This window comes from Saccharomyces paradoxus, chromosome XIV (genome assembly GCF_002079055.1).
Source record: "Saccharomyces paradoxus chromosome XIV, complete sequence".
In the NCBI taxonomy this organism is placed as follows: domain Eukaryota; kingdom Fungi; phylum Ascomycota; class Saccharomycetes; order Saccharomycetales; family Saccharomycetaceae; genus Saccharomyces; species Saccharomyces paradoxus.
The window spans coordinates 372280-396149 of NC_047500.1; the positions used below are offsets into that span (position 1 = coordinate 372280).

At 37.9% G+C, this 23870-nt stretch overlaps 11 protein-coding genes and 1 non-coding gene across 12 annotated transcripts; 9 read left to right on the forward strand and 3 right to left on the reverse strand.

The window, feature by feature from the left end:
* Positions 1-99: 99 nt before the first annotated feature.
* Positions 100-627, reverse strand: FYV6 (Fyv6p; the record flags this gene model as incomplete). The annotated part of the gene is made up of 1 exon (XM_033912921.1): positions 100-627. One exon carries the CDS (start codon positions 625-627, stop codon positions 100-102), a length of 528 nt encoding a protein of 175 aa, XP_033768812.1.
* Positions 628-802: 175 nt separating this feature from the next.
* SPAR_Ntrna4F lies at positions 803-893 on the forward strand. Its single transcript has one exon. It is a non-coding gene; the product is annotated as a tRNA-Phe (tRNA).
* A 363-nt stretch (positions 894-1256) lies between these two features.
* Positions 1257-4427, forward strand: KRE33 (ribosome biosynthesis protein KRE33; the record flags this gene model as incomplete). The annotated part of the gene is made up of 1 exon (XM_033912922.1): positions 1257-4427. One exon carries the CDS (start codon positions 1257-1259, stop codon positions 4425-4427), a length of 3171 nt encoding a protein of 1056 aa, XP_033768813.1.
* A 279-nt stretch (positions 4428-4706) lies between these two features.
* Positions 4707-5165, forward strand: TOM22 (Tom22p; the record flags this gene model as incomplete). The annotated part of the gene is made up of 1 exon (XM_033912923.1): positions 4707-5165. One exon carries the CDS (start codon positions 4707-4709, stop codon positions 5163-5165), a length of 459 nt encoding a protein of 152 aa, XP_033768814.1.
* A 341-nt stretch (positions 5166-5506) lies between these two features.
* On the reverse strand, positions 5507-6780 carry CPT1 (diacylglycerol cholinephosphotransferase; the record flags this gene model as incomplete). The annotated part of the gene is made up of 2 exons (XM_033912924.1): positions 5507-6638; positions 6731-6780. 2 exons carry the CDS (start codon positions 6778-6780, stop codon positions 5507-5509), a joined length of 1182 nt encoding a protein of 393 aa, XP_033768815.1.
* A 645-nt stretch (positions 6781-7425) lies between these two features.
* On the forward strand, positions 7426-8148 carry NRK1 (ribosylnicotinamide kinase; the record flags this gene model as incomplete). Its single annotated transcript, XM_033912925.1, has 1 exon — positions 7426-8148. One exon carries the CDS (start codon positions 7426-7428, stop codon positions 8146-8148), a length of 723 nt encoding a protein of 240 aa, XP_033768816.1.
* Positions 8149-8305: 157 nt separating this feature from the next.
* Positions 8306-9610, forward strand: TEP1 (putative phosphatidylinositol-3,4,5-trisphosphate 3-phosphatase; the record flags this gene model as incomplete). Its single annotated transcript, XM_033912926.1, has 1 exon — positions 8306-9610. The coding sequence occupies one exon, from the start codon at positions 8306-8308 to the stop codon at positions 9608-9610; it is 1305 nt and encodes a 434-aa protein (XP_033768817.1).
* A 316-nt stretch (positions 9611-9926) lies between these two features.
* FAR11 (Far11p) lies at positions 9927-12788 on the forward strand (the record flags this gene model as incomplete). Its single annotated transcript, XM_033912927.1, has 1 exon — positions 9927-12788. One exon carries the CDS (start codon positions 9927-9929, stop codon positions 12786-12788), a length of 2862 nt encoding a protein of 953 aa, XP_033768818.1.
* A 383-nt stretch (positions 12789-13171) lies between these two features.
* SPC98 (Spc98p) lies at positions 13172-15712 on the forward strand (the record flags this gene model as incomplete). The annotated part of the gene is made up of 1 exon (XM_033912928.1): positions 13172-15712. One exon carries the CDS (start codon positions 13172-13174, stop codon positions 15710-15712), a length of 2541 nt encoding a protein of 846 aa, XP_033768819.1.
* Positions 15713-16099: 387 nt separating this feature from the next.
* On the reverse strand, positions 16100-18109 carry ESBP6 (Esbp6p; the record flags this gene model as incomplete). Its single annotated transcript, XM_033912929.1, has 1 exon — positions 16100-18109. The coding sequence occupies one exon, from the start codon at positions 18107-18109 to the stop codon at positions 16100-16102; it is 2010 nt and encodes a 669-aa protein (XP_033768820.1).
* A 723-nt stretch (positions 18110-18832) lies between these two features.
* Positions 18833-20323, forward strand: NAF1 (RNA-binding snoRNP assembly protein; the record flags this gene model as incomplete). The annotated part of the gene is made up of 1 exon (XM_033912930.1): positions 18833-20323. One exon carries the CDS (start codon positions 18833-18835, stop codon positions 20321-20323), a length of 1491 nt encoding a protein of 496 aa, XP_033768821.1.
* A 322-nt stretch (positions 20324-20645) lies between these two features.
* On the forward strand, positions 20646-23639 carry NMA111 (Nma111p; the record flags this gene model as incomplete). The annotated part of the gene is made up of 1 exon (XM_033912931.1): positions 20646-23639. One exon carries the CDS (start codon positions 20646-20648, stop codon positions 23637-23639), a length of 2994 nt encoding a protein of 997 aa, XP_033768822.1.
* Between the last annotated feature and the right edge of the window lie 231 nt (positions 23640-23870).

Genomic DNA, 23870 nt, shown 5'->3' on the forward strand with positions numbered 1-23870 from the left:
ACGTACGAAAACGAAGGGGAAATGAGTGGAAAATGAGGCTCCGATTATATGTGTCCAACCTTTACGTAGATTATATAATTTGAAGTTCTAATTTTGGTTTCATTTCTTAGGTTTCTTCATTTCCGTCAATTTCTTTATGGATACCTTGATTTTCGGTTTAAGACTGTATGGCTTGACGCCCTTGATTTTTGTTTTACTGCCCAAACTGGTGCCAGGCTCTGGGCGATTTTCCTCGTTACTGGTAGAATCCTCCTCCATGATTAAAGCTTTCTTTTTCCTTTCAAAATTGATTGCCTTGGCGTTTAAGTAGCCATCCAGTTCCTTTTCCTTTTTCAGCAACTCATCCTTGCTGGTCTGGTAAAACTCTAAATCCTCTTTGGTCAATCTAGTAAAACTTTCACGGTTTCTCACTAAACCATTATATTGTTTTTGCTTGCTGATAGCGTTGGACCTAAGTTGGTCTCGAAGGGATTTTCTGGTTTTCCTCTTATACTCTGCTTCGTATTTTTTTTGCTCCACTTGCTCTCGTATCTTCTGAGCCTCTATATTACCTACTCCTTCTGACACGAATTTAAGCGGTTTCTTCCCTCTTGTGTCATTAGTTGTACTATCACTGGTAGATGACATGATGTTTATATAATAGAACCAACAGTTTTTTGTCTGTACACTGCTCCTTCTACGTTTGTTTCGATGGACTTACAGTGTGCGAGCATTTAAACGTCATTTTTCGCCCAGATTGCCAGTATGTGAAAGTAATTCCTAGGGACACACAGAAAGGGGCAGAAATTTTCAGTGAAAATAGGCGGACTTAGCTCAGTTGGGAGAGCGCCAGACTGAAGAAAAACTTCGGTCAAGATATCTGGAGGTCCTGTGTTCGATCCACAGAGTTCGCAATTATTTTTATATAATTCGTACCACAACCATTTGAGCGCGCACAGAATTAACAGTCTTTTTTTTCTTCGGTTTCTGGCAACATATGGCGGGCTGAACTTTGCGTGTTTTCGATTATTACTTGTTGATGTATCTGGATCACTTATAAAAAATTAATAGAGTTTACCCGGAATAGAGTGAAAAATTTTGAAAAAAAAAAAAAGAGCCAAAGATACAATGGGATGAGATGAGGTACTAAAGATGTATGAATGTTCTGTGTTCATCTCAGAATAAAGTGCATCATAATATATCAGCCAAATCACCTTTTTCTCTTTATTATTGTTGATTTGCAAAGACCGTTAAGAGACTTATAAAACGAGGAGAAAATGGCCAAAAAAGCTATCGATTCAAGAATTCCGTCACTGATCAGGAATGGTGTTCAAACCAAACAGAGATCTATATTTGTCATCGTTGGGGACAGGGCGCGTAATCAGCTGCCCAATCTACATTATTTAATGATGAGTGCTGACCTTAAGATGAACAAATCCGTATTATGGGCCTACAAGAAGAAGCTTTTGGGTTTCACTTCGCACAGAAAGAAAAGAGAAAATAAAATCAAGAAAGAAATTAAAAGAGGTACAAGGGAAGTAAACGAAATGGACCCTTTTGAGTCTTTTATTTCTAACCAAAATATCAGATATGTTTACTACAAAGAAAGTGAAAAAATCTTGGGTAATACCTATGGTATGTGTATTCTACAAGATTTCGAGGCATTAACTCCAAACCTTTTAGCAAGAACCATTGAAACTGTGGAAGGTGGTGGTATTGTGGTTATTTTGTTGAAATCCATGTCATCATTAAAGCAACTGTACACCATGACTATGGATGTCCACGCCCGTTATCGTACTGAGGCTCACGGTGATGTTGTTGCAAGATTTAATGAAAGGTTTATACTTTCTTTAGGGTCAAATCCTAACTGTTTAGTTGTTGATGATGAATTAAATGTACTGCCGCTATCCGGTGCCAAGAACGTCAAACCATTACCTCCCAAGGACGATGACGAATTGTCTCCAAAACAATTAGAGTTGCGAGAATTAAAAGAATCTTTAGAAGATGTCCAACCAGCTGGTTCTTTGGTTTCTCTATCCAAAACTGTAAACCAAGCTCATGCTATTCTTTCTTTCATTGACGCTATTTCGGAAAAGACTTTGAATTTCACAGTTGCATTAACAGCTGGAAGAGGTAGAGGTAAGTCTGCTGCTTTAGGTATTTCTATTGCCGCGGCTGTTTCTCACGGTTATTCGAATATTTTTGTTACTTCTCCATCTCCTGAAAATTTAAAGACTCTGTTCGAGTTTATTTTCAAAGGATTCGATGCTTTAGGTTATCAAGAACATATTGATTATGATATTATTCAATCTACCAATCCCGACTTCAACAAGGCCATTGTTAGAGTTGACATTAAGAGAGACCACAGACAAACTATTCAATACATTGTGCCCCAAGACTATCAAGTTTTGGGCCAAGCTGAATTAGTTGTCATTGATGAGGCGGCGGCTATTCCTTTGCCAATCGTCAAGAACTTGCTGGGCCCATATCTAGTCTTCATGGCATCCACTATCAATGGTTACGAAGGTACTGGTAGATCCTTATCTCTGAAATTAATTCAACAATTGCGTAATCAAAACAACACATCCGGCCGCGAAGGCACTCAAACTGCCATTGTTTCAAGAGATAATAAAGAAAAAGACTCTCACCTACATGCTCAATCCCGCCAATTACGTGAAATTTCTTTGGACGAACCAATCAGATATGCTCCTGGTGATCCAATCGAAAAGTGGTTGAACAAGCTCCTATGTTTAGATGTTACACTAATTAAAAACCCAAGATTTGCAACAAGAGGAACACCTCATCCATCCCAATGTAATTTATTTGTTGTTAACAGAGATACTCTATTTTCGTATCATCCTGTCTCAGAAAATTTCCTGGAAAAAATGATGGCACTGTACGTTTCATCACATTACAAGAATTCTCCAAATGACTTACAATTGATGAGTGATGCCCCAGCGCACAAACTATTTGTTCTTTTACCACCAATTGATCCAAAGGATGGTGGTAGGATTCCAGACCCGCTATGTGTCATTCAAATTGCATTAGAAGGTGAAATTAGTAAGGAGAGTGTCAGAAATTCATTGTCCAGAGGCCAAAGAGCTGGTGGTGATTTAATCCCATGGTTAATCTCCCAACAATTTCAAGACGAGGAATTCGCTAGTTTAAGTGGCGCTCGTATTGTCAGAATTGCCACTAATCCTGAATACGCATCCATGGGCTACGGCTCCCGTGCAATTGAATTACTAAGAGACTATTTTGAGGGTAAATTCACAGACATGTCTGAAGATGCTCGTCCTAAGAATTATTCTATCAAGAGGGTGAACGACAAGGAACTGGCTAAAAGCAATTTATTAAAGGACGACGTTAAATTAAGAGATGCAAGAACATTACCCCCTCTATTATTGAAGCTTTCTGAACTGGCCCCTCATTATCTACATTATTTGGGTGTTTCATACGGTTTAACCCAATCGTTGCATAAATTCTGGAAGAATAACAAATTCGTTCCTGTTTATTTACGTCAAACTCCGAATGATTTGACTGGTGAGCACACTTGTGTTATGTTGAACGTTTTAGAAGGCAGAGAACCAAACTGGCTTGTTGAATTTGCCAAAGATTTCCGTAAAAGATTTTTGTCGCTTCTTTCTTATGATTTTCATAAGTTTACTGCTGTTCAAGCCTTAAGTGTCATTGAAAGTAGTAAGAAAGCTCAGGATTTATCCGATGACGAAAAATATGAGAATAAAGAATTGACGCGGACACAATTGGACGATATTTTCTCTCCATTTGATCTGAAAAGATTGGATAGCTATTCGAATAACTTACTAGATTATCACGTTATCGTTGATATGATACCCATGCTTGCTCTTTTGTACTTCGGTGATAAAATGGGAGATTCAGTAAAACTATCTAGCGTACAGAGCGCTATTCTGTTGGCTATTGGGTTACAACGTAAAAACATCGATTCTATTGCCAAAGAGTTAAACCTACCTTCCAATCAAACTATTGCTATGTTTGCAAAAATCATGAGAAAATTTTCTCAGTACTTCCGACAACTGTTAAGCCAATCTATTGAAGACACTCTACCAGATGTCAAAGATGAAGCTATTGCCGAAATGAATGGTGAAGAAATCAAAAACTACAACGCTGCCGAAGCATTGGACCAAATGGAAGAGGATTTAGAAGAAGCTGGTTCTGAAGCCATTCAGGCGATGAGGGAAAAACAAAAAGAGCTAATCAACTCGTTGAATTTAAATAAATACGCGATAAATGACAACAGTGAGGAGTGGGCTGAGTCTCAAAAGTCTCTAGAAAAAGCTGCCAAGGCCAAAGGCGTTGTTAGTTTGAAAACTGGTAAAAAGAGAACGACTGAGAAGGCCGAAGATATCTATAGACAAGAAATGAAGGCTATGAAAAAGCCAAGAAAGTCTAAGAAGGCCGCAAATTAAGCGTTTCCCCCTGTGTCAATTCCTTTTTTATAGCAAAACTTCTACTTGATTTGTACAATAATAAATAACAGAAACATAATTGATGTTAAGATCCTTTATGCATATTCTTTTAATCGTGTTGAACGATATATGTCTTACAATTATACCGGCAAAAATTGAATACGTCTGGACAATTTCAATCAACAAACTCCGTAATGAGTAACTTTTTGAGAAGGACGAGGAATTCTTAACCAAAAAGGTCAAAACAGGACTATATACCCAAGAATAAGCATCATTCAAATGGTCGAATTAACTGAAATCAAAGACGATGTCGTCCAAGTAGACGAACCACAATTATCCGGAAATCAGGCCATTGTTGAAGAAAAGGCATCCGCAACAAACAACGATGTTATGGATGATGAAGATGATTCTGATAGTGATTTTGAAGATGAATTTGATGAAAATGAAACATTTTTGGATAGAATCGTTGCTTTGAAAGATATTGTCTCCCCAGGTAAGAGACAAACAATTTCAAATTTTTTTGGCTTTACGAGCTCTTTTGTGAAAAATGCCTTCACCAAGTCTGGAAACCTTGCTTGGACTTTGACTACCACCGCTTTGTTACTCGGTGTGCCACTATCTTTGTCCATACTTGCTGAACAACAGCTAATTGAAATGGAAAAGACATTTGATTTACAAAGTGATGCTAATAACATATTGGCTCAAGGCGAAAAAGAAGCTTCAGCCACGGCCAATTAATTTTAATGATAAAGGAGAAAAGAGAAGTTTTGGAAAAGAATGACATAAGTGGTTTGAATGAGATACTAATCAACCTATTCTCGTTTGGTTGCACTCTTCTATTCATTGCTTTTAGAGTATGGTTAAAGAAAGAAAAAACATCCTTTTTAAATCACTATAACAATATATAGTCATAGTGTACTCATTCAGACTTCTATGGGCTTCAGATGTGAAACTTTTTTTTTTTTTTGCCTTTTTGCCTTTTTTGTTCATTTTATTTAGCATTTCTTAAGTTAATTTAAACAAATGTATAAACTTGTACATATTTCAAACAAGAAACTTTCAGTTTTCTCTCATGAAAGTTAAATTTCCTTTGGATGTTTGATTGACAAAGCGTAAATATCCAGAAAGGTGGTGATGTCATGAATAATATCATTGATGAACATCCCATGAATAGCAAGTGTTAAACCGAGTCCCATCCAAACCAAAGCAGAAACAATGCTTTCTTTTTGGTAATCTAAAACATAAACCATAAATGCGTACAAAAACAATTGAATAGTTGGGATTAAAAATGGAAAATTGACCATTGGGAACGGTTGCATAGTTAAATGAGCAATGATCATGCGACCAACTACGAAGGCGACCGAAAAACCGATCGATAAAATCAAAGCCAAAGAAATAAAAGACGGTTGAATTAGAACCAAGGTGAAAATTGAAGAAAAGTACGCCATGAATGGAATAAGACCATTCACAGCTTTACTAATATTTTCTGCTGTTTTGCCCGGAGTTGTAGATTTGTCCGGTTGAGATTCGTAATACTTTACCACGTTTGCATGAGCTGTGATAATATTAAATATTAAAGCGCCTGTGCAAAATGCATACATCAGATGGACAGTTTCAATTTCAAACACAAAATCTTGCCAGGAAAATTGCGCAACTTTAGTGTGCCAGATGACCTGAGGTCCGTAAATACCAACTGCAATGAAAGAAATACACAAAACGATAATACCTTCAACAGGACCGCAAAATTCAGCCAGATACAGTTTATGGGTATGATACTCTTCCCATGTGCTCAAGTAAAAGCTGCACAATATCGCAAATTGTGAAAAAATAGTCATATATGTGTAACCCATACCAGTCATCGAACAGACAGGGATCATTGACAAAGTTGTGTTGATTGAATCAATACAATGGTCAAACAATTCCCCTAGAGGGCCCTGCTGGCCTGTACGACGTGCATGCATACCATCACAAGCATCAAAGGTCTGGTATAAGAACAAACCTATAGCATAGGAGAAATAAGTCCAACGGGGAGATTCCTGGTCAAAATACGGATCGTAATAAAGTGTTGTTAATACATTGAATATAATAAAGCAGAACCCTAATAATGTTACCAAATTGGGTGCCATCCATAGTGGAAAAATAGTTGCAAACTTCCTCCAAAAGGGCCTGAAAACATGATTCGAAAGGAAAGAGCGGTCATCACTTTGGTACCTAAAGTCAGATTAGTAATATAACGTTACAATAGTTAGTATTTATTTTTGTTGCCACGGAAAATTTAGGGTGTAATAAGATCAGCAACATACTTGTAAAGCTTTAAGTTTCCCAAACTACTCTGAGGAATAAAGAACCCCATTTTTTTCCGGAGTCAATTAGTATTACTGTTTTCGAACCTATGGCAGATGAGTTTCAAATTCATGAACTCAATATCCATTAGCCTTTTACTATGCAATCTTTTCATATTAGCAGAACACCAAAGAAAAAAAAAAAACGTCACTCTCCGCAAATTTTTCACATGCACCTAAATCGATAAGCTTCAATTGTAGAACTAAAACCATAGCAAGAACATAATGGAAGGATTGCACAAGATCAATCGCTGCGTGAGAAGAAAATCTAGTTATTTATTAAGTTTGTAAGATGTTGTATGGCTTTGCAAATGCTTAGCCATTTGGACATTCTGCATTGACACTTGAGCATATGTGGCAACATAAATGGATTGCTGAACTATTCGTCAGACAATGAAATATAGTCTAATGTAAACACTAACTTTAACATGTATAGTCTATCTTGGATTTATTTTTAAATACTTAATGATTTGTATTGGATGATCGTTGCGGTTGACTCACCTGAAAACAGAAAAACAATTCACCCAGGAAGAAAACAGCAATTGGCCTGAGAAACTAAACGTATTGCATACAAGACTGTTCTGGTTGTTTATTAGGTTAAGAAAAAAAAGCTAGCAAAGACTACTGAAGCGTGAGCTAGATAAGAAGCTCAAAACATGACTTCGAAAAAAGTGATATTAGTTGCATTGAGTGGATGCTCCTCCAGTGGTAAGACGACTATAGCAAAACTTACAGCGAGCTTATTCAGAAAGGCTACATTAATTCATGAAGATGACTTTTACAAACATGACAACGATGTCCCAGTAGATGCTAAATATAACATTCAAAATTGGGATTCACCGGAAGCTCTTGATTTTAAACTTTTTGGTAAAGAATTAGATGTAATCAAACAAACTGGTAAAATAGCCACCAAACTTATACACAATAACAACGTAGATGATCCCTTTACAAAGTTTCACATCGATAAACAAGTTTGGGACGAGTTAAAGGCCAAGTATGACTCTATTGATGACGGCAAATATGAGGTTGTTATTGTAGATGGCTTTATGATTTTCAATAATACTGAAATATCAAAAAAATTTGATTTGAAAATATTAGTGCGTGCCCCTTATGAAGTATTAAAAAAGAGGAGGGCTTCCAGAAAAGGATATCAAACCTTGGATTCCTTTTGGGTGGATCCGCCCTATTATTTCGACGAATTTGTGTATAAATCTTATCGTGAAAATCATGCGCAGTTATTTGTTAATGGAGATGTGGAAGGCGTACTGGATCCAAGGAAGTCAAAGAACATAAAAGAGTTCATAAATGATGATGACACTCCAATTGCAAAACCTTTAAAATGGGTGTGTCAAGAAATTTCAAAGCTGTGTAAGGACTAGGAAAGCGCCACAAAATCGATTAGAAATGGGGAAAAAAGAGTGTGAAAAGAAATAAGAACAAGAAAATGTAGTTCGATAGATAAATTAAATAGCATCATTCTCAAAACGAGAATATTGATAATACCGTTCCAATTTCTAAAATTATTTTTTGGTGTGAATGAGCGAGGGGGAAAGTGAATTAGAAATGGAAAGAGGCTTTCTTAAATGGAAATCAGTTAACTTGATGAAGAAGGTAGTGTCATTACCAATGAAAAAAACTAAGAATGATATAGGTTTGAGGTTAGATATTTCATATATCTTGGTTAATCTAATAGTCTGCTCATACCCTGTTAACACGTATCCAAAACTGCTTTATAGGAATAGCCTAGATGACTTAATATTGTTCTTGACAGTGTACCATGGCAAGGGAAATTTTAGAATCTTTAATTTCAGAGCTGAGAAAGAAGACACAGATTATAAAGACAAGGACCTTATTGATATCGCTGCTAAGTACGAAAGCAGAGATATACAAATTCAAGAATTGCGTTCGACACTGATTAATGATGGAAAGATACCGATATCACCCATTGACCTCGAAACAAGGACCTTGGTGGAAGAAGAAACCAATAATGTGATTTGTGAAAGGATCGGTTGGTTAGATCATTTCCCACCACCATTTGAACTGCTGGAAGATATTGTAGATAGTATAGAAAATTACCTGTCTGCTTCGAAGAATAGAGTGGCTGTCTTACATTGTCGAATGGGGAAAGGCCGGTCTGGCATGATTACCATAGCATATCTCATGAAATACTTGCAATGTCCTCTTGGAGAGGCAAGATTAATATTCATGCAGGCTAGATTCAAATACGGTATGACAAATGGTGTCACCATACCCTCTCAATTAAGGTACTTAAGGTACCACGAGTTTTTCATCACCCATGAAAAAGCAGCCCAGGAGGGAATTTCTAATGAAGCAGTAGAATTCAAATTTAAATTTAGGCTTGCTAAAATGACGTTCCTCCACCCATCAAGCTTGATCACGTCTGAGTCTGCTATTGTAACTACTAAGATACAACACTACAACGATGATAGGGATGTTCTACTAACCCGAAAAGTGTTATTATCGGATATTATGACACATGAATGCGACGGCAATATGACTTTCATTTTTGATAGGGACTATTTAACGCTTGAAAATGATCTTCGTATCGAGTTTACTCTGGGTACCAGCAAGTCCAAAGCCGCTAGTAGCATAATATCTTGGACATCATACGCGAGCTGCTGGTTGAATGTCTACCTTGAAACTTTAATGCACATAATTAAGGACGATTCTTCACCCGATTACTTTCAAGTAGAAAGGTTGAAGAAGGATGAAATGCTTACGGCAACCATAAACTGGCAAGAGCTAGACGGTTTTGGGGAGCTTAGCACCCACGGCTTGAAATTGTTTCAGGCACTGAAATTAGAATGGGAAATTATATAGGTCTCTGCATTTCGTCAAATCCCTTTAATTATTAAACTTAGTTACATAGTATCACATTGGTGGCAGAATAATCTTTTTTATCGAGCTTCTTTCCATTTTTGATCTCTTTTCTTGTGTATTTTGTAAGGCACTCTAAATTACTGGCATGTATTTTTTGAAGCGGTCAATTAAATGAATTAAAACGCCATTCTGCAAACAGAAAGAAATACATGAGAACTAAGGAGTAAGTTGAAAAGGCATCGCAGAGAAATTCAATCGGTGGTTATAGCCGAAGAAGAAGACTAAGTGAAAACTTCTCATCTGTGACTTCACCACAATGAATCCTAGTGGAAGATCACATTCCAAAGGCCCGATTTTAAGGTCGGTGTCTTTAGAAGATCTAAAGAGAAACTCTAGTTTCAAAAGCAATCTAAAGTACAAAGATGAAGTGACTTCGCATAAAGAACCACAGGTTGGAACATTGAGCAATGAAGAACTACTGAAAGATCTTGACAACATGTTGCGCGGTAAATTGAACATGGGAAGAAACAGCTTTCATACCGATAAAAGAAATAAATCAGATGGAAATATCAGTGCCTTAACGTTCAAGGCAAGATCGGGTCTTGAGGGAGATACTCGCACTATAGATGTACAGCAAGATGGTAATGATGACGGCGAGAATTTTAAATTGAATGATGATAGCGCCAATAAAGATAGAAATGGTGAGAAAGACAGTAATACTGACAACGCCGTTGAATTTCAAGACGACGCCGAAGAAGCTGAAGAAGAGAATGAGGATGAATCATTTGCTAATGTGGATGAACTGGATGGATTTGATTTGAATAAGGCTTCAGACGGTAAACATGTTCCCATCAATGAAAAGGGTGAAGTTGATTACAATATGCCGGTAGATAAAGAATTTCAGAAATCACTTGATCAGTGTGCAGCTTCACTTGAGGAAAGATCAAGTGCACCTTATGCTTTACAAAGGGCTGTCGACTGGGAATTGAAGATGTTTTATTCTTTGGAGGATGAACTGTCAGAATGGTTTTGCAGCTCCGATTATATGCATTTTGGGCAAACACAGACACTGTTTAAACAGAAAGTCAACCACCCACAACTTTTTTTTGATGATGAAAACTATGCCGCTGGTGTAGTTGGACGTTTAATTGAGGACATGCCCAATTCTTTATCATCTAATTTACTCGCATTGTCATATATATCAATGGGATGCTTTGCGTATACAAGTAACAAAAGTGAGCATGCAAAGATTATACGACGCAACAATTTAATGTTCGTTCCTCGCATTCAAGAAATTGTTCATGCCTTCAAGAAAATTGCTATAAGCTGCAGGGATGATAACAAAAACTTGAAGAAACAAACTATTTTGTTATTTCACTCGTCAACGATTCTGTACTTCATCTCCAGTATTTGTATTGAAGGTAGAGAGGAAAATTCAGAGGCAGTAGATAGTGTTATTAACTCTTTTGACAGGACAGATTTGTTGGAATTTTTAACAAAGTATATTGAAAATTGGAGATGGAACAGCAGATTAGCTATGCGTATAAGAAATATGGTTTTGTTGCTTTTCAAGCTTATTGTATTACAGTTTGGCGACAGTTCTGTTTACAAACAAACCAAATCATCCGTTTATAAACTCCATGGGTTGATATATCCATCAAAGCATCCAGAAAAATTATCAATCTCTCCGTTACATTATCAAGCATTTAGAGAGGACATAACTTCTCGTTTTCCTGATTACAATATGCCTACTTCTGGTTTACCAAAGGATGTTGACAAGTCAGAATCCCTTTCTCAGTTTTTGGAAATTCCTCGTCCAAAATCAAAGAATCCTCTAAATATGACACTTAATGTTCCTGAAAAACATATTGCTACGCCAGCTCCCTCACCACCAAACTCTCCACAATTGATGCATTTAAGTGAAGGTCCTAGGCCCCGTAAATCTTTCCAGACAAACATGGCATATCCATGTTTATATCCGTCTGATAATGAAGGGCCTGAAGATGACTCTCTGGAAAATAGAGTAGATTCTAATTTGGAGAGAAAGCCTGATAACGATATAGTTATTCCATTCAGTACCGAGGAAGCAGCTAGAATATTAAGTGAGAGTTTAGAAATCAAGCTAAGTACAAAACAACTTTGGTACGAAAGGGACTTATTTATGATAACGGAGCGTGGTTGGAAGCAGCAGTTAGAAAATGAGCCGTATGATTATTCAACTTTTAACTATGATGCAAGTTCTTCAAAGAAAGAGAAAAGTGCGATTTACATTATGCAGCGAATTGACAAATATTATAAAAGTTGCCTTTCGAGCTTTAATTCTCTTGTGTTTGTTTTGCTACAAACAATGGAATCAAGCTTGACAAACAACTTCCATAGGAAAAGTGAAGTTTCCGATAAAAATCTTCTAAATATGCTGGCGCCCCAATTGGAGATCGTGAGGGCTAAGGAATTGTCCCTAAAGTCAGCAGCAGGCATATTACATGCATTGTTGAAGTGGTTTAAGCTAAGCCATATTTTGAAGTTTGAACATTTGGCGGTGGTTATTCACGATTCGCGATACATTAACACATGCGCTTCTATTTTAAGCAAATATTCTGAGGTTTATCCTGAAAGGGTTTTCAATAAATATGTACTAACCCCGAATTCATTTTGGAAAGAATGTTCTCTGTCTAACGAGTCCTACCGTGAATGCTATTCAGTAGATGACTCAGGGGAGGTCAACACGGAGATTCTGCCTTCGTTTGCATACCTTTTAAGAATCCTGAGGAAGATCACGGGGAACAAAACACAAAGATTAAAGGAACTGCCCTTGTCTATAGGCATATTATTTAAACGCTATTATCGGCTTTTCAACCTTGACATGTATCATCCAATATTGAAAATAACAAGAGAACTCACACCATTCAAAAACAAGAGATGGAAATCGGAACATATGGAATTGATATCAGGGGTTTACCTTTTTGAAAAACTGGAGTTAACAGACAATTGGGTAACAGGGAAGGATATATCAGGGGAGTTGAGCGATGCTTGTGGCCAAGAAATTGCACTCAGGGCCTTGCTCCAGTTTTACAATTTTCAACATTATGAAATATCTATGGAGGATCTCGGATATGGGCACCGTAATAGCTCCAGTCAAGATCTATTAAACAAGGAATCCGAGTACTTGAACATTTAAATCTCTATTTACGGATACGGGAACTCGGAGCGCGCTGTTGTTATTATTATCAGCCTTTGTATCCTTACGCTTATATAGTTCTTTAATTGAGGAGCATGAAAATCCCTTGCATATTCTTTATCTGATTGAGCAACGATGATGATGATTGGACTTACCTATCACGTAAGGAATATACCAGGAAAAATTGTCATATCAGTTTGCTATTATCTTATCATATACGGGTAACGATTTGCAATGCGTCGCGTTTGTAAACAAAACTAAACAAAACAAACAATTATGCTCATTTGATGGCTACATCTGCAAAAGAGATGTAAAAGAGCTAATATACTAAACTTAACGATAATATATATCACAACCTGTTTCAGTCGCAACTGAAAGTCAACATGGAACTAGAGCCCAGTCTTTTTGGTATAATAGAGGCATTGGCCCCTCAATTATTATCGCAGACTCACTTGCGGACATTTGTATCCGATGTTGTCAATTTACTACGATCATCCGCCAAATCAGCAACCCAATTGAGCCCTTTAATTGACTTTTACAAGTTGCAATCACTGGACTCGCCTGAAGTGACAATTATGTGGCATAAGATTGAGAAGTTTCTCGATGCTTTATTTGGAATTCAGAATACCGATGATATGGTGAAGTATCTCTCTGTTTTTCAGTCTTTGCTTCCACCAAATGATAGGGCAAAAATTTCCCACACATCAAATGGGCTCAATAAAGAGAACCTGACTAACCATGAACATTTACTCAGCCCAGCGCGGGCTCCCAGTATATACACAGAAGCTTCATTTGAAAACATGGACCGATTTTCCGAAAGAAGGTCAATGGTTTCTTCGCCTAATCGTTATATTCCCTCTTCAACTTACAGTTCTGTTACTTTAAGACAGTTGTCAAATCCCTACTATGTCAACACTATACCTGAGGAAGATATCCTAAAATACGTGTCATATACATTATTGGCTACGACATCTGCACTATTCCCATTTGACCACGAGCAAATACAAATTCCATCCAAGATACCCAACTTTGAGAGTGGACTCTTACATTTAATATTTGAAGCAGGTTTATTGTATCAAAGTTTGGGCCATAAAGTGGAGAAGTTTAGGATGTTGAATATATCTCCAATGAAAAAGGCATTGATTATAGAAATTTCAGAAGAATTGCAAAATTACACAGCATTTGTGAACAACCTGGTCTCTTCGGGGTCAGTAGTGTCATTGAAATCGTTATATCGTGAAATATACGAAAATGTGATAGAGCTTCGAATATACTGTAGGTTTACAGAACACTTTGAAGAATTGAGTGGAGATACATTCTTGATTGAATTAAATATTTTTAAATCCCACGGAGATCTTACTATAAGAAAAATAGCAACTAATTTGTTTAATTCAATGATTTCCCTCTATTACGAATATTTGATGAATTGGTTAACCAAAGGTCTCCTACGAGCTACTTATGGTGAGTTCTTTATCACTGAAAACACGGGTAAAAATGGTACTGACGATGATTTTGTTTATCACATCCCCATAGAGTTCGACCAAGAAAGAGTGCCGGCTTTTATACCGAAAGAGTTAGCATATAAAATATTTATGGTCGGCAAATCGTATATTTTCTTGGAAAAATACTGTAAAGAAGTTCAATGGACAAATGAATTTTCTAAAAAATATCATGTACTGTACCAAAGCAATTCTTATAGAGGAATATCTACGAATTTTTTTGAAATTATAAAGGATCAATATTCTGAAATCGTTGATTATACCAATCATGTTCTAAATCAAAAGTTTCATTACAGAGACGTGGTGTTTACATTAAAAAATATTCTTCTTATGGGCAGATCTGATTTTATGGATGCTCTAATTGAAAAGGCTAGTGATATTCTTGCAACACCATCGGATTCATTACCAAACCATAAGCTAACGAGATTTTTACAGGAGGCTGTACAGCTTTCTTCTTTAAGACATCTAATGAATAGGTCTGGTAATAGTTCCGTCATTAATGGGTTAGATGCGAGAGTACTCGATCTCGGACATGGGTCGGTAGGTTGGGATGTTTTTACTTTGGATTACATACTCTACCCTCCTTTGAGTTTAGTATTAAACGTAAATCGCCCATTTGGTAGAAAGGAGTATCTAAGAATTTTCAATTTTTTATGGAGATTTAAAAAGAATAATTATTTTTATCAAAAGGAAATGTTGAAGAGTAATGATATCATCAGATCATTCAAGAAAATCAGGGGTTACAACCCGCTCATCCGCGATATTATCAATAAGCTTTCCAGAATCAGCATACTTAGGACTCAGTTTCAGCAATTCAACTCCAAGATGGAATCTTATTATTTGAACTGCATTATAGAGGAAAATTTCAAAGAAATGACCGGGAAACTGCACCGAACGGAAAATAAAAGGCAAACTCAATTCGACTTAATTAGATTGAAGGACGGTACTATAGAATTAAATGGAATTTTACCGCCAAAAGTTGACGTACTAGCAAATTCTTCTGGCAGTAACCCTCAAAGACACAGGGTTGGAAAGAGACTTAATATTGATGAATTAGAAAGTGCACATAATGCTTTCCTGGTGAATATTCTTTCTCACAAACTTTTTGCAACTAATGCAAGTGAAATAAACGTTGGTGATTATTCCGGACAACCATATCCAACTTCGTTGGTTTTACTTTTAAACTCGGTCTACGAATTCATCAATGTTTATTGTACCTTGAACGAGATTGCGTACGAAATTTTTATCAAAATGAATCTCAACGACCACGAAGCCTCTAATGGGTTATTAGGAAATTTGAATACAATTTTGAAGGAAGCCGTCGACCAGTACAAAAATTTCAAAGACAGACTGTATATCTTTAGGGCAGATTTAAAGAACGATGGCGATGAAGAGCTTTTTTTATTAAGCAAATCATTGCGTTAAAAGATGATCCCTTTCCTGTTTCATTTATAATAAATTTGCTTCACGATAATCTAGTGTATAAGTTGTAACATTAGCCAATGCTTTGCAGATATATTCGCAAGTAAAAAGACACTTATTTTTTTTTTGTTTTTCCTTGGTTTTTAAGACAAAGTCTGGCACATATATAAGTACCTGTGTAACTTTACAGTGTAAAATATTGGGTTATAAAAGGCCTTTCCGGGAAGGGTGGGTATTTCAGTGTTGATTTTATGTCCTCTTTTAAATAATAAAATGTAAATAATAAAAAAAATTAGATGAAGTGCAATAACGAATATTATGTACGAATGATAGGAGGAGTCAAAGACGTAACCACCATGTATATAGCAGCAAACCGATCATTGAAAAGAACTAGACTTTCATTGGATATACCATCCTCAGGAAGTATTTTTTAGTACCGGGACCTAAAAGAATATCATATTTATTTTTTCTTTCTCTTAATTTATCCCAATCTTCCTCGGCAGAATCGGTATCGTATTCGCTAGCTTTCCATTCTTTTAACTTCTCGTCTGTCATTGCTTGTCTTTCCGTTAATTTCATCCTTATGGAATATTCACGAAGAATAGAAATCAAAATTAGTGCAGCAATAAAGCAACAACCGCAGAAAATCTGCGCATGTAAATAAGGGTTGCTCTTATCTTTCTCGACCGTCAATGCTTGTGCAATTACCTCGCAAACCAGTAAGAATGGGGCACCACAGTAATTAACAAAGGCCCAAGCGGGCAAAAACTCTTCAGGTTTAACCATATCGGCAATTAAGACAGTATTCATCACGTTGGCGACACCAACGCATGAGCCAACTAAAATTGAAAAAAAGATCAGTTGGACAAACGTATGAGCGGGGATCCAGAAGGCAAACATATATATTGTTAACAAAGTGGTTAATACGATCGTTACATTTGCCCTACCAAATTTATCGCCCGCCAAACCCATCAGAGGTCTTCCAATGGATTGGGAACCATTTAAAATGGCAGTCAATGTGGTGGCGTCGTGCGATGATAACCCTTTCGAGATTGCGTATGAAGATAGAGTAAAAACCATCAAATTGTAGGCAAATAACGCGAACATGAACCATAGCGCAATAAGTATCACAAATGGTTTAGTTATAACCTTTAATGAAAACATTGCTTTGAGTTGTTCAAACATGGCTCGAGGTGATTTCAACCCTACGGGAGGTGTAGGGTTCCTTTCTTTTAAAAGCGCAATGGCAACGAGAACACTTATGCTACACGATATACCTATAATACGAAGACACCACCTGGTATTTCCGAAATCAGAAAGCATTTTGTTTGTGGCCAAGCCGTAGACGACACCACCAGCACCGGTACCCAATAATGAGACACCCATTGCGACGGCTCTTTTTTTCAGGAACCATCCTGGTAAGACTGTTGTTGCTGGAATGAAAATCAGCGATATTGAACAGCCGATCATGAAACCTTGGGTGAGATACAATTGCCATAACTTGGTTGTAAAGGAGGCCAAGAGATATGCGGCAAGCATTACAGCATCACCAAAAAGCATGGTGGTCCGCAAACCAATTATTCTCATCAGTGCCATCACAAGAGGGGACAAGATTTGACCCAGGAATACAGTGAGACCGGCAATTAAGGCATAGTCATATTTGGAGGCGCCAGGGTAAGTATCATGGTTTAGATAGTAGGCAAGGTCGACACCAAAAGATGCGTTGCAGCCCCACGTGGAAAACATGGTCAAGAACACACAGAATGCGACGACCCAACCATATCCACCGTCAGGGGGCAGCTCTAGCTGCCCAGTAGATTTGTTAGTAAATACTCTTTTTACAGTCGGCTCATCAGGTTCGAACTCTGATATTCCCTGGGCCTCGAGATCCTTGCCGGAGCCTTTGGTGGAAGCCGGATATACTCTATTTCTCATGAGTTTGGAGTCCATGGAGGCTTTATGTCCTGTGATGTCATTTTGAATAGAAGAGGCAGAAGATTGTGTCGACGACGAGGCGCCTCCGGTGGTAGTATGCGTGGCGGGGATGTTTAGCTTTGACTGCACTGACTCATTGTGATGTAGCCTAATGGCATCGGCCACGTCGAATCTCGATTCTAATATTTTATTAACATCTGCAGACGTCTCTTCCGTCTGCATGTTGTCGTCATCAACAGCCTTTTTAATGTCGTTAAGCCGGTTTGTCAAGGTCCTGCTAATAGACAATTTTCTCGAGCCATCGTTCGACTTAATGCTGTGCAGATCAGAACGCGGAACCGGACCAGTAATAGAAGCCTTGGAGTATGATGCAAGCTGCGAAGAGTTTATCGAAGAAACCTCGGATGATATCTCGGAGGCCATTCCAGAGGAAGCAGAAACGTAGTCATTTGATTGCGTTGACATTTTTCAGATTTATTTTCAGAAGCCCCGTAATTATACCTGAGGAAAAAAGTAAAGAAAAGTTAAGAAAACAAAGGAAAAAAGATAAAACTTTTCTATGTGGCGTGACAAATGCAAAGTACTATTCTGACTCGCACATCTATCTAACGAAAGAATTCTTGTTCAAATCTAACAGTTAAGATGGAATATAGAAGAGAAAGTCTAGCTTGTACTCGTATATACGTGGACAAAACAACAAGATCTAAGGAATGCCAAGTACTTATCCATGTTCTCCCGAAGACTTTTCTTCAATAGCGGTGGGGGTTTTTTTTTTGCAGATTGCCGAGATAGCCCGCGGCAAAGATACGCTATCTCGGTTATCGTCGGCAGGCCTTATTGTAACCCATTATGGGAAAATATGATCTGTAGACGTCGGTGTAAGACCTCCGTTCCTTCTCAGTATGTTATCAGACCTTGACAGCTTTAGTTCGTCAGGTTTCTGATTATATGATGAAATCTCTGGCTTACATTCCCGCGTAGTCGGTTCTCAAGCAACGCTTAGTCGATACATAAATTAATTTATGACACCATCGCTCGGGTAAGAGCTTGCGCGTTTCTTTTTGCGGCGATGAAATTTTTCAGGCGATGAGCTTAAAGGTAAGGAAAAAAGATGATGGGATGATAGGTAGGATGAAGTGGTATGAAGTGGTGAGAAGGTCAGTATAGGACGTCGAAACAGTGCTAATCATGAGCGATGACTTGTTTTCTAAGGCTTTGGAGAATCCAGATCAGGACTTGAATGTGGAATTGCCTAAGGATGACGTTGATTTAGGTCTTTTGGGTGACGGTGGGAACGAGAAGAAGGGCGATGAACCAGTCGCAGACGCGGTAAAGTCGGTCAGCGGATCCTCTGATTCTGATTCTGATTCTGATTTTGATTCTTCAGGTAGTGAAGATGATTCTGCAGATCAGGACGTCGAGGGGGAGGACGAAGATGAGGACGTGGTTGAAAATGAAGACGAAGACGAAGACCCTTCACCCTCTGGACCCATATTGTCGAAGAACGAAATACTAGAGGAGACTGTTCCTGAACTGCCAGAGGATTATGAAATTTCAGAAAAAACGATCATCACCCCTATTGGTGTTTTGAAGTCTGCGTTTGAGAACAATATAATCGTCCACGCCACGTTGTCGGGTGAAAAACGTGTTTTGAAAGAAGGTTCCATCTTCTGCCTCGAGGATAGAACTTTGATTGGGATGTTGACGGAAGTTTTTGGGCCCTTGCAAAACCCGTTCTACAGAATCAAGCTGCCCGACTCAAAAAAAGATATATTCAATGAATTGAAAGTGCGTTTAGGCGAGAAAGCCTATATAGTCACCCCTGATGCCCACTGGATAGATACTTTTGAATTGAAGCGCAACAAAGGTACTGATGCGTCTAATGGGTACGATGAAGAATTACCTGAAGAGGAACAAGAATTTTCCGACGACGAAAAAGAAGCCCTTTTTAAGAAAATGAAGAAACAGCAACAGCAGCAAAGAAAGAAAAGGGATAACCGCAAACAAACCAATGACACTGACAATGTCAAGGTAAAGAAAGCTCGGCAACCTAAGCCCAACAATCTACCCAAATTAGTGCCGCCAATGGGCATGGGCATGGGCAGCAATGCTCCGTTGCAACATGGGTACAAATCAAGAAACGCACGTGAAAACACTAAACGTGAATCCAGTACCACCTCTAACCGGAATCGTTCGCCCCCGGTGCCAATGATACAGCAACAACAACATTTTCCTGTAAATAATTACCCCTACCCGCCGCAGCCAAACAGTATGCCCTATCCGCCATACCCATCTTTTCCTCCACCATCTAACTTCCAGTATCCACCTCCACCGTTTGGCCAGGTGCCACCGGCCCAATTCTCCAACACTATTCCATATGGTAGCGCTTCTCCCGCATACAACAACATGCCGCCACCGACACAGCCGCCGTTTATGCCGATGGCTCAAAGCCAAACTCCACTTCCATACGGCGTGCCTCCAATGGGTCAAATGCAAAATCCAATGTACATCCAACCGCCACCTCAAATGCCTCCTCAAATGCCTCCTCAAGGAAATGGTAATTTTCAACAAGTAATGGAATTACATCAAATACTCTTGCAACAGCAGCAGCAGCAACAACAACAACAACAACAACAACAACAACAACAACACCAGCATCAGCAAGGACCAAGAACTTAGAGTGAAAATTAGAATTAGAATTCTTGACAAGAAATACTGTATACTATATATGAACAAGAAAGGGGCAAGGAAAATTTAACAAATTTCTTAATTATTAATTACTGTCACCACCGTTACTGGACGTCATGTCAGCGTGTGACATGATATTTTTTTTCTTTTTTCTCTTTTTTCTTCAAAGGCGATGATATGAAATTTTCAGAAAATTTATATGTAAATAAAAAAGTTCTACGAGAGCTTATATACAAGAGTTGAGCCGCTACAACATATTTTCTCACTCTCAAATCACATCAAAAGTACAATAAAGGTTTCTTTAGATCTACTAATGACTATATCGTTGAGCAACATAAAGAAAAGAGACCATGCCAAAATTTCTGGTGGAATTTCTAGTGAAACATCGCTTGTAAAAAGGAAACAATTGGAAAGCGCCACCGAAGAAGAAGAGGAAGAATATACAGACCATGAAATCATTATAGAGCCGTTGCATTTTGCCAATAATAATAACACTGTGCTCACGGATTCAGAAAATTACCTAAGATGGCAAAATACCATCTCCAACGTTGTTAAATCAGTTGTTTCCATTCATTTTTCGCAAGTTGCGCCATTCGATTGCGATTCTGCTTTAGTGTCTGAAGCTACCGGATTTGTCGTTGATGCTAAATTAGGTATAATTTTGACCAATAGACACGTTGTTGGTCCTGGTCCCTTCGTGGGTTACGTAGTTTTCGACAATCATGAGGAGTGTGATGTTATACCAATTTATAGAGATCCTGTCCATGATTTCGGTTTTCTGAAATTCGATCCAAAAAAGATAAAATATTCTAAGATCGAAGCCTTAACACTAAAACCAAGTTTGGCTAAGGTCGGCTCAGAAATTAGAGTTGTTGGTAATGATGCTGGTGAGAAGCTAAGTATCCTAGCAGGTTTTATTAGTAGAATTGACAGGAACGCCCCAGAATATGGTGAGTTAACATACAACGATTTCAATACTGAATACATTCAAGCTGCTGCTTCTGCCTCTGGTGGTTCAAGTGGATCTCCAGTGGTAAATATAGATGGGTATGCGGTGGCTTTACAGGCAGGTGGCTCCACGGAGGCATCTACTGATTTTTTTTTACCGTTAGATAGAATTCTGAGAGCCTTGATTTGTATCCAAACCAACAAGCCTATCACACGTGGTACGATTCAAGTTCAATGGCTATTGAAGCCATATGACGAGTGTAGGAGATTAGGTTTAACTTCAGAAAGAGAAAGCGAAGCTCGTGCTAAATTTCCGGAAAATATTGGACTGTTGGTAGCAGAAACTGTTTTGAGAGAAGGTCCAGGTTATGATAAAATCAAGGAAGGTGACACTTTAATCTCGATAAGCGATGAGACTATATCTTCCTTCATGCAAGTGGATAAAATTCAAGATGAAAATGTTGGGAAGGAAATCCAATTAGTTATTCAAAGGGGCGGTGTCGAACATACCATCATTTGTAAAGTCGGAGACTTGCATGCTATCACCCCTCATCGTTATGTAGAGGTTTGTGGTGCGACTTTCCATGAATTATCATATCAAATGGCAAGATTTTATGCGTTGCCTGTCAAGGGTGTATTTTTAAGTAGTGCATCGGGGTCCTTCAACTTTGATTCAAAAGAAAGAGTGGGTTGGATCGTAGATTCCATAGACAATAAAGAAACCCCTGACTTAGATACATTCATTGAGATTATGAAAACTATTCCAGATCGTAAGCGCGTTACTGTACGATACCACCATCTCACAGATCAACATTCTCCCCTTGTTACTTCTATTTACATTGACCGTCACTGGTGCAATGAATTCAGAGTTTACACAAGAAATGATACAACCGGTGTTTGGGATTACAGAAATGTTGCTGATCCGCTTCCAGCCGACGCATTAAAACCTCGTTCGGCTAAAATTATTCCTATTCCCGTTAGCAATGAAAAAGTTGCCAAGTTGTCATCATCACTATGCACAGTAGCTACAATGGCTGCAGTTCCATTGGATTCACTTTCTGCTGATATTTTGAAAACATCTGGTCTGATCATTGATGCGGAAAAAGGTTATGTCCTAGTATCTAGAAGGGTAGTTCCACATGATTGTCTTGATACTTTTGTTACCATTGCAGATTCTCTTGTAGTTCCAGCCACAGTAGAATTTCTCCATCCAACCCACAACTTCGCTATTGTTAAATATGATCCAAAATTGGTAAAGGCCCCATTAATTACTCCCAAACTGTCTACCACAAGAATGAAACGTGGTGATAAGCTTCAGTTCATAGGTTTTACCCAGAATGATAGGATTGTCACTTCAGAGACAACTGTTTCCGATATTTCCTCTGTAAGTATTCCAAGTAATCTAATTCCGAGGTATCGTGCCACTAATTTAGAGGCTATTTCTATTGACTGTAATGTTAGTACCAGATGTAATTCCGGTATTTTGACAGATAGTGACGGTACAGTAAGAGGTTTATGGCTTCCATTTTTGGGCGAAAGATTGGAAAATAAAGAAAAGGTTTATTTGATGGGCCTAGATATAATGGACTGTAAGGAAGTTATAGATATCTTGAAAAATGGTGGTAAACCAAGAGTAAGTATAGTTGATGCTGGATTTGGTTCAATTTCCGTTCTACAAGCCAGAATTAGAGGAGTACCAGAAGAATGGATTATGCGTATGGAACATGAATCAAACAATAGGCTACAATTTATCACTGTTTCTAGAGTTTCTTATACGGAAGACAACATTCATTTAGAGACCGGTGATGTCATTTTATCTGTGGATGGAAAATTAGTCACTGAAATGAATGATTTGAATGGAGTTGTAAGCTCAGCTGATGGCATTTTACCACCAGCCATACTCAATTTTAAAGTTGTTCGTGATGGTAATATCGTTGATTTGAAGATTAAAACCTTAGAAGTTCAGGAAACCGATCATTTTGTAATATTTGCAGGTGGTATCTTACAAAAGCCGCATCACGCCGTTTTACAAGCTATGGTTGATGTTCCAAAAGGTGTCTACTGTACCTTCAGAGGAGAATCGTCACCGGCGCTTCAATATGGTATATCTGCTACAAACTTCATTACCCATGTCAACGAAATTGAAACACCTAATCTAGATGCATTCCTGAAGGTTGTCAAAACAATCCCTGATAACAGTTATTGTAAAATGAGGTTAATGACTTTTGACAACGTTCCTTTTGCTATTTCGCTGAAAACAAATTATCATTACTTCCCAACTGCGGAATTAAAGAGAAACAACATCACACATAAATGGATTGAAAAGGAATTTACCGGTAACAACCAAAGTGAAAAATAGCTCCGATTTTGATAAAACATTTACATATATATATATATATATATATTTATACACCGAAGTCTTTCACACAGAAACGTTTGTAATAGACTACCCCAGAAGCATTAAGGTTTATAAGTTTTGCAATCTTTTTGAGAAGGGTAGGATTATGGTGACGAGATAGTTGCAAGTGCTTGACGAAATAAGAATATTTAATTACTTCTGCGCTTGAATTATCTATGGCATCATCGATTA